The sequence below is a fragment of the Rhagoletis pomonella genome, unplaced genomic scaffold, assembly GCF_013731165.1.
Source record: "Rhagoletis pomonella isolate Grant_MI unplaced genomic scaffold, Rhpom_1.0 Rhpom_scaffold_00003, whole genome shotgun sequence".
In the NCBI taxonomy this organism is placed as follows: Eukaryota; Metazoa; Arthropoda; class Insecta; order Diptera; family Tephritidae; genus Rhagoletis; species Rhagoletis pomonella.
Genome location: NW_023458557.1, coordinates 55,304,725 through 55,314,614, shown reverse-complemented (window position 1 = coordinate 55,314,614; position 9,890 = coordinate 55,304,725). Strand labels below are relative to the sequence as shown.

At 33.9% G+C, this 9,890-nt stretch overlaps 1 protein-coding gene across 5 annotated transcripts in view; it reads left to right on the top strand.

Annotated features, from left to right (window-relative positions):
- LOC118735312 (voltage-dependent calcium channel subunit alpha-2/delta-3) overlaps positions 1-9,890 on the top strand; it is a 513,712-nt gene that overhangs the window by 451,277 nt on the left and 52,545 nt on the right. For all 5 annotated transcript variants that reach the window (XM_036464990.1, XM_036464991.1, XM_036464993.1 and 2 more), the window contains 2 exons: positions 3,012-3,488; positions 3,549-3,830. In XM_036464990.1, coding sequence (XP_036320883.1) covers positions 3,012-3,488; positions 3,549-3,830 — 759 coding nt within the window. The remainder of the gene's footprint in view (positions 1-3,011; positions 3,489-3,548; positions 3,831-9,890) is intronic.

Genomic DNA, 9,890 nt, shown 5'->3' with positions numbered 1-9,890 from the left:
AAAATAAAATAACACTTCTAATATACAACGCTTTTATAAATGGACTAAAAATTATAAAATAAAATAATGTAAAAATAAAATAATGTAAAAAAAATATTTTTTAAAAACAAGCTTTTGTTTAACATGTACAATCAAAGGAATAAAATAAAGTAGTGTAACAAAAGATTTTTTAGCAAACAAATTTTGTTAAAACTGCACTAAAATGAATAAAATAAAATAAGTTAAGGTCTCGTTAAAGTTACTAAAAGCCATTTAGTGAAAGGAGTTATTCAAACTCTAATGAAAATTACTAACAATTTGTACTAACTTACTTCGGTTTTAAAAAAATTTGTTGCGCGAATAGCACACCGGCATTTAAATATCTGCATACATACCCTGCAGTAAAAAAAAATACTAGTTTACAACTAGAATTTCCTGACTGAAACCCAACTAGTACGAAACTGACCAGACTTGTACCAAGTACAAAACGATTTATTCATGCCTTGTTTTATTTGAATTCGACAGTTTAATACAATAGAGTACACAAAATCTTATAATTTTTATTTGGGTATATTGTCAGCCGTTAAAGCGAGTACGTACTCGCAATTATACCGTACCTATTAAATAATATCATAATGATTAATTAAATAACTAAAGCATGTTTTTTTTTGGATAACCGTTTAATGATTAAATACCGATATTAGCACCTTTTTAATGATTAATAATTAATTACTTAAACAAAAAATGTTTATTAATTCGTTAATTTTAATTACATCATTATTTTGTTATTTTTGATCATTTTCAATTATGTTTGACTTTTTTACTTACACGATTAATATAATTATTTGATTAATTTCAATTATCAATCAACAAGCCAAAGTATAGACAAAAATGAAGAATATTTAATAACTGCTTGAATCATTTATTTATTTTTTTATATCCAAATCTAAAATTTTAAACTTTATTTATTACTTTTAAAAAAATTTTAAAAAGAAACGACTGAATGAATAATGAATTTAATTTATTTTAATGAAAACTTTTATTTTTATTTTAGTTCACTCAAAAATTAACTAAAGTAATCGTTTTATTTTTAACTAAAGTGTTTTCTTATCCATATTCAATATTATTAAAAAATATAAAAATATAGTATTTTTTGTACCTGAAAGCTTTTACTTTTAATATCATTTAATGAAAAAGCATTTAAATTTATGTTCGAAAGTTTGAAATATTTATGTATTTATTTTTCCTTTTAATTAATACTCAAAAAATTTAACACTAATTATTGGCAAATCTAAGGGTGCTAAATAAAAATGTGTAATGTATTAAAGTGTACTTAATCAAAAGTTTTTATTGTATATTCATGAATTCATGAATTCATTGTATTTTTCTACTCCCAAAGTAGTAGTTTTGGTCCATAATTAGACTTTCTGTCTATTTTGAACTAGTATGAGACTGGTATATTTCTGACCGAAATCTGTTAATTGTCATCTCGTAGGACATCCCCATGTTAAAAATACCAGTTGATTGCATGGAAAAAAGATAGTTGGCTGACTAGTTGGGCATGCGGTTCATACTACTTGTGAGATAGTTTACAACTAGTACATTTGACTACAGGGTACATACATATACATACCTAACCAATTATGTATGTATGCTGAATTCGCCGACAAGCTTTTTTAAAACCGAAGTAAATTAGTACAAATTGTTAGTAATTTTCATTAGAGTTTGAATAACTCCTTTCAATAAATGGCTTTTATTAACTTTAACGAGACCTTAACTTATTTTATTTTATTCATTTTAGTGCAGTTTTGACAAAATTTTCTTGCTAAAAAATCTTTTGTTACACTACTTTATTTTATTCCTTTGATTGTACATGTTAATAAAAGCTTGTTTTTAAAAAATATTTCTTTTCAATTATTTTATTTTCTAATTCTTAGTCCATTTATAAAAGCGTTGTATATTAAAAAGTGTTATTTTGTTTTATGTACAAAATGTTGCAATAGATATTAAAATTATTCAACTTGCAATGAAAGAGAACAGAAGACTTGACAAGCAAAATGTTGTTTGCTTACGTTTTGTATAAACATACATATGTACATACATATGTACATATAGCAGCAATTAATTTTATTCAAAGAAATGGCTTGACGTCCATTTCCGCTGTAGCATGGCACATATTTAGGCACAATATTTAACTTCTTCTGGCGGGGCGACATCTGGAGTCTTCTAATTGTATCTTTTTGATATGATGACTACAACGAGGTTCATATCTAGACTAGGTTGATATCTAGAATTTGCCACAATAAGCTTTGCTATTTTATGGTGGTTTTACGTTCTTTGGCAAATTACGCTCTGTTAGCCATAAATCTTGCTATTTTTTGACCGCCTTTAAATCAAGACCCCTGGACCATATAGAGAATTCATTTATATTTTAAATTGCATTGTCATCGTGATTGGCACTATACTGAAAATTTCAAGTCGCTAACTTGTCGGGAAGTTAGTTTAAAATCGATTGGAAATTTCCGCGATTTCCGCGGGATGACCAAGTTAAATAAAAGCTTATAAAAAAATTTTCAAAAACAAGCTTTTTTTGAAGTACAACTTCGTAGCGATTTTTCTTTTTATTTTCAAACCACAGATTAGCAGCGAAAATGGAAGTCTAAGGACGCAGGGGTTTCTATAAATTAATTAAGTATTAAAGTATTTGTAAAGCATTACACTCAGGATTATCTGGAGTTTCGCCCGAAATTTTTCATTCGCCCGTAGTGAATATACATAAGCCAAACGAGAAAAGTGTAAGATTTCGGGCGAAAACTAAACTCACGATAAGGTTGATTATGTAGCATGCGCTTTTATAAACACATGCACGTACATGTGGGAAATATTTACAGTCAGGCACCATTTATTTTCCTTAAGGGTTTAATACATTTACCATATTCATTGCATATGTATATGTATTTATACTGAATTATTGAAAAACTAGCTCGCCTCAGCTTATTCATCCTTCTCATTTGTTTTGTTTTGTTATTCAGCGCATCATGGACTCCGCCGAGCAAGCTGCACTTTCCGAATTGGACTCACAAAATTCCCATAGCACTTCAGCGACGACAAATAATCAGCACTACGACGCGCGACGCATTAACGAATATAATTCGGATGGAAAATTGGCAGACGGCGCACGCCACATGGACATACGCTTTATGCGCCGATTTGAACGTTTGCCTGTCAATCTCAGTCTTAGTTCGATTTTGGTGCCGAATGGCGTCTCACTCGACGACGGTGATGTCAAGGCGGCACTGCAGTGGAGCGCGCACCTGGACCCACTCTTTCAAAATAATCTCGAACGTGATCCAGCTCTGTCGTGGCAGTATTTTGGTTCATCGACTGGCTTTCTACGTCGTTTCCCCGGCACCGCTTGGCCGCCAGAAGGCTCGAAAGGCAGCAAGCAGATCCATGATTTTCGCACGCAAAATTGGTTCGTGCAGGCAGCATCTTCCCCCAAGGATATTGTAAATTAAAAGACTTGTTTGCAAACCACACATGAGCTAAACAATCTTTTCCCATTCCAGATGATTTTACTTGACTCTTCGTCGAGCATGTCGGATAAGTCGTTCGATCTTGCAACGGCTACTGCTTTCAATATACTTGATACACTAGGCGAGGATGATTTTGTAAATTTGATCACATTTGCGGAGGAAATCAAAACGCCAGTGCCATGTTTCAAGGATCGTATGGTGCGCGCCACCCCAGACAATGTTCAAGAAATAAAATCAGCGGTAAAGGCTATAAAGCTTCAGAATACAGCTAATTTTACGGCTGGACTAGAATATGCGTTCAGCCTATTGCACAAAGTAAGTTGAACAATATTTTGGATTTTGTGGATACTCTTGCTTCGCTTGAAATTAAATGAACTTTTTAATACCTAACCTTGTAGAATAGTTATTTATTCAGAGGGTCTTTGTATGTATTTAATCATAGTACCTCATACCTTAACCCGCCTTTCGAAATTGAAGAATAAAATACAGTGGTTGTATTATTAAATTCAATGTATAAATAGTATCTACATACATCAGGCATTCAAAGCCGCAAATTAAACAGTAACACATTTGTAAAAAACCACACAAATCCATATGAACATATGTATGTAGTATAAACATAAGAGATAGAGGTAAATAGAAGTACGCGCCTCTAACCAGTCGGTTTCAGTGGTTGGATACCGCGACCTAAAATATCTTTTGCATCCCTAAGAACAGTCCTAATCCTGACATTAACCAGCACTCTGATTGTGCGATCAGATTGGTTTGGTGCATGTGAAAACGCAGTCGACTATGACCAGGTAGATTTCTATTGGAGATGTATGTATGTATAAAGCCACTTACTGGGGGTCATTCGAAGAAATTCTGGGTGAAAAAGAAAAATAACCGATTCGCACTACTTTATGTCGCTGTCCCGGTCTCCAGTCAAAGCAAATTAAAAATTTGGGACTAGATTTTTAAGCAACTTCGCAGTGATAACGGAAAACAGCTCTTGCGGATCTCTGTAATTTCATCTGGGCGATATGTGAGAACTATGGTTGGTACAATATATTTCCTGGCATATTTCCCCTACAAAGTATGTTCCACAAATTTATTTTATGTGGAAGGCACTGCCAGAAAAAAATTGCAAAAAATCAAAGTGATTTTTTAGCAGCTGAAAACTTGCCCTCCTAATACTAAAATTTTTTCTAAAGATACTGATTAAAAAGTTTGAAATTTTGGTGAAACTGCAGAATTTTTATAATTTTTGTACAAAGTTGGTGTTTGTTGTTTGACCAGCTAGACCTTTATAAAAAAAATACTAAACAGTAAATGAACAAAACAAAAATATTCAAAACTGGTCAAAACACATCGCACTCCTATTATATCGTGGACAACTACGTAAGCCGATGAAGCACACCTATCACTCCATATCGCCAGTGACACTGCAAAACGGTATATGTCAATTAGTACTTTTGGCACTTATATGGTCTCTAGCCTGAACAAGAATGCATCTATAAATGTTACATTTTTCTAAACAAAATTACTATAGATTAACAGAAGCGAACGGATGCTGGTGATAGATCATTTAAGCGCCAGATTTAGATTTTTTGCTGTATCACATACGATATATTTTGGAAACGTATATACCAACGGTGGGCAAACGCGGCTCTTTGCTTAGAACATTTTGGCTCGTATTACTTTTTAAAATACATATTTCTTTGCTGGACATTCTTTTCCATTGTGTTGTTTTTTATTTTATTCTTTTTATATACACATACGCAAATTGAGATCGGAACATTACCCGCAATTGGAGAATGAAAATTGGCTTTCTGGCTTAGGGCCGTTTTCTCATCTAACCTTTAGATTACCGGCCACTTTATCGTCTCGATATACGAGTTTTCGTTTTCTCATCAGCGCATTAATTTCTCGAATCGATAAATTGTTGCTCACCCGATGTTAAAAATTTTTACCCAAATTAAAATTTTAGTTTGGTCTTGGTTCGTGGGTCATATATATCACAGCGCACGGTAGTGCGCGAGAGTGACGAAAGCAGCCGTAGCATGCTGAAATGACTCGCTTATATATACACGAGATTTGGAAGTTTTTAGCCAGACGTCCAATCGACATGTTTGAGATATCGTTGGAAAGGTCTTGCAGAGTGTGTCCAGAAAATGTATTCAAGCTTCATAAACGATTAACCGGATTCTAAAAAATTAGGCTAAAGTGTTGCGAAACAAAAAACGTTTTTTTGCTTTTGCCGGTTTAAGGGGGCATGTGGACACACCCAACATATTTATTGTTATTCTATAGGCCAATACCTTTCAAACGATACCTTATATATTAAGTGCCGGCTACTAGTTGGAAAGATATAGAGGTAAATGTGTTTTGGTTCGTGTCTCTACTACGAGATGCTTTGGTATGTATGTGGCGTCTGTACGTACCTTCATTTAGTTTAGTTCAAACTTTCAGAAATTAAAGTACAAAAAAAAACTAAGAAGGTTTTGTTCCAGGATATCTTGATTCGTATGCCTTTGTGGGCGTGGCTGCTGCCTGAAATTCGAAAAAAGGCAATTTTTTAAACTACGACTGAGTAGTGTCAGTCCATGTCATTGATGTGGATATCAGTAGAAGGGTCTTTGTGTTTATAAAATATAAATACGCCATAACGTTATCGCCTGAAAACTAAAAATCGGGCTGCTGAAAATAGAGATTTCGGGCATTTTCTCAAAAACTGGTCAGTCGATTTTATTCTAAGTTCCCTCAAGTCTAGCACAAAACCTTAGCTTTCATCTGGTATATAGTTTATATCTGGGAAAACTCCTGTTGTGGAGGTATTGCTATTAAAATTGAAAAAATATCGCTCCGAAAAGGGTCAAATAGTTAAAAATTAACATATCCGTCAAATTTGGTTACTGTAAGATATAAAAATAACATACCCAGTTCCCCGAAAAAAATCGCCCATTCCCCGATTGCCACTTAAACCAAAATTCCCTGCAAATGGGGGAATTTCCCGCGGGTTGACAAGTTGAAGGATGCAGCTGTGCTAATCACTTCGTACATGTCTTGGAAACCACAATTTGTGTGTATTTTAGAGTTTTTTTTTCAGTCATATGCCGAAATTGTAACATTTTTCCCCATTTTAATTGCAGGTATGTACACAGTATTTAACTATACTACATGGGTTTATCACCCGCACTTAACCTACCTGGTATTTACTTATAGTTGTACATAAATATGTATGTATGAATGCATTTAGTTCACCCAATGTGCCGCTACTACTTACATACACGGTTAAAAATTTCGGTTTTAATTTTAAACTTTTTGGACTACATATATGACCAAACTAAATTCAGTTTCAAATACAAACCTTCCAAGTTTAAAAAAAGAGAGCACATATGTTGGGTTTAGAATTTAAACAATTCGGTTTAAATGTTAAACCCAAACATTTTCATAATTAAGAATAAAAAAAAAAATCTTAAATTTCATGCTCCGTCTGGTTGGGATTGAACCCGGACAGCCTTGGTAGTAACCAATTGTATCAAGCAGCTTTGCACACTCAGCTACAGCCACGCATGTAAATGTGCTTTCATATGTTGAGTTTGAATCAACACCACAATTCGCTGTGCAAACATATTCTATTTCGGTTTAGATTTTAAACCAAATTTTCTATATATGAAACCTAGAAACTAGAATTAAAACATTTTGGTTTGATTTTTAAACCACGAACTTTTTGGGATAAATTTTAACCAGAATATATTAAAAATTGCGTAAAACTATTGAATGGTTTAAAAAGTAGACTATAAAAGTTTGAAAAAGGCAGTAGTCCCAGCGCGGTTTAAAAATTAAACCCAAATTTTTGACCGTGTACATATGTATAAATTGCCACTGAGCAAAACTACTTGAGAAAAAAGCATTAGTTTAATAGCACGAGTGCAACACCGTACACGTGATAGAAGTAAAACTTCTTAAAACAAGTAAGAAAGTTTAAGTTCGGACGGAGCCGAACATTAAATACCCGGCGCAAATATTAAATATATGTTTTCCACCTTCCCGAAAGCTACCGCTACATCGTAATCCGGGGTTTATCAATTTTGAGTAAACCAGCGTCCTTAAATTTCGAAATATTGAAGTTTCAAGCATTTCTAAAATTCACCGTTATATGAAAAGCGGTAATTTTAGTCCGATTTCAATAATTTTGAACGTTTTGCTTTTATGTGGCAAGCACAATAACCATACAGAGTTTGGTACAAATTAGTTGAACGGTTACCGAGATACATATACGAGATCATAAGTGGGCGGTGCCACGCCCATTTTCCAAAACTTTATCAGAAACGTATTTCTTGGTAAAGAATTGCTGCAAGCATCAATTTAGAATAAATTAGCTTTAATATTTACTGCTTTATCGAAGATTTCGTATTTCTCGAAATTACCGTTATATGGGACGTGGGCGTGGTTACTGTCCGATTTTAAAAATTTTCGGCCATTTGGTATGCTGTACCAGGGCGAACAACTGTGCCAAGTTTGGAATAAATTGATGCATCGGTTACCAAGATATACACATCTAACCATAAGTGGGCGTGGCTACGCCCATTTTCAAAAAAATGTTAATATTCTTATTTTTCGTCTAAAATTTATTATAAATATCAATTTTGAGTGAATTATCTTCAGTAGTTACTAAAATATCGCAGTTTTTGTATTTCTGAAAATTACCGTTATATGGGAGGTAGGCGTGGTTATTGTCCGATTTTGCCCATTTTCAATACCATCCGTCCTACGCCCGAAAGAAGTACACGTACCAAGTTTCGTTAAGATATCTTAATTTTTACTCGAGTTATCGTGTGCACAAACGGACGGACGGACGGACGGACAGACAGTCACCGCTTAATCGATTTCTCTTTTTATCCTGATCATTTATGTATACATTTGTCTATATCTATCTCGATTCGTTTTGCCTGTTACAAACAACCGTTATGTGAACAAAGTTATAATACCCTTGTGCACGAGTGCGCTCGGGTATAAAAAGCACATGTGTGCGCCCCACACCCGGTAGATATCTTACGAGACTATCAGACGAATACTGTTGTTTATTGTATCCAAAGTTGGTACCAAGTTGATAAGTTTTTATCATTTCTCATATTTTTTTTAATTTTAAAATTTTTTCGATTACAAAGGATATGATCATTCTTTTTCGCTTTTTTGGGTATTCGAAAAATTATGTGTTTCAATGGACACATCGATTTGAATACATAATTTAGATTTAGATAATATTTTTAGCAATTTATTTGAGAAAAAAAACATATAGATTATTGTTATGAATTTTCGCGAATTTTAAATTTGCTACCCCAAAATAATTCATATCAAATAAAACACCTCCTTGAGATAAAATTTTCGAGTCACGAAAGCTGAACTAGAAACACAAAATTTATGATATCAATTTCGTCATGAAACCTATACGCATTTTTTAACTGCCTTTGAAACGTACAGAAAATCTTTTTTGTATTTATTCGGAACGTTGCGAAATTCCGTTTACTGATAGCAACACAAAATAAAAAACAGAACTTTTGCAACGATTCGTATGAATATGAATATATGGTTTCTTTGCTAGAGCTTCTAAATTATTGAAAATAACTGAAAGACGTGCCTGGAAAGGCCCAAAGTTCAACATTTTCATGCAACTTTTCACAAAGTGTTCAAAATTGCCTATAAGTCAATGGGAAATTTAATATATTTTAATGGCACTTGATGGAGTTGTGTCCCCTGATGTCAAAAACAGCTACAGTATTTTAAACCTCCTGAGGTTTTTTTTGGGGAAAAAGCCGTGAGGCCATTTGAAAAATTCAACATGGCGCGTAGAACCTTCCTGGCTTAAATTAATGCTAGATCAACTCAACTCAACTTCTATCTCTGAAAATAGATCCTAAATATTTTAGATCTTAAAATATTTTTTTACCGTTATTATCTTAAACTAAATGATGACAAATTTTTTATAATATTTCCCACCACAAACCCCGCCTTGCGGACGGGCCTGTTCCTCACAAAAAGCAGTTCATCTCCCGATTCTACACGTAAACTGAAATTCCCCACAAAAAACGGCCCATTCCCCGATTTCCCACGCAAACTCCCATTCCCCGCAAATCGGGGAATTCGCCACGAGTTGGCTTTCCTGGCTTGTACATATGCCCTGCAAAATATCAGCGTCGTTATTTTTTTTCGCGCGTGCAAGAGCATCTAATGGATTCATAATAGGATTTCGCATTTTTCCGCGCTCACTCACCCATTCACACATGCGAGAAGATATACAGGGTGTCCCAGAAGTAACGTGCCAAACTTTAGGGCAAGGTAGGTGGGGGGGGTGAGCTCACTGATAAACAAAAAATTTTCAGGTAAAAGTGT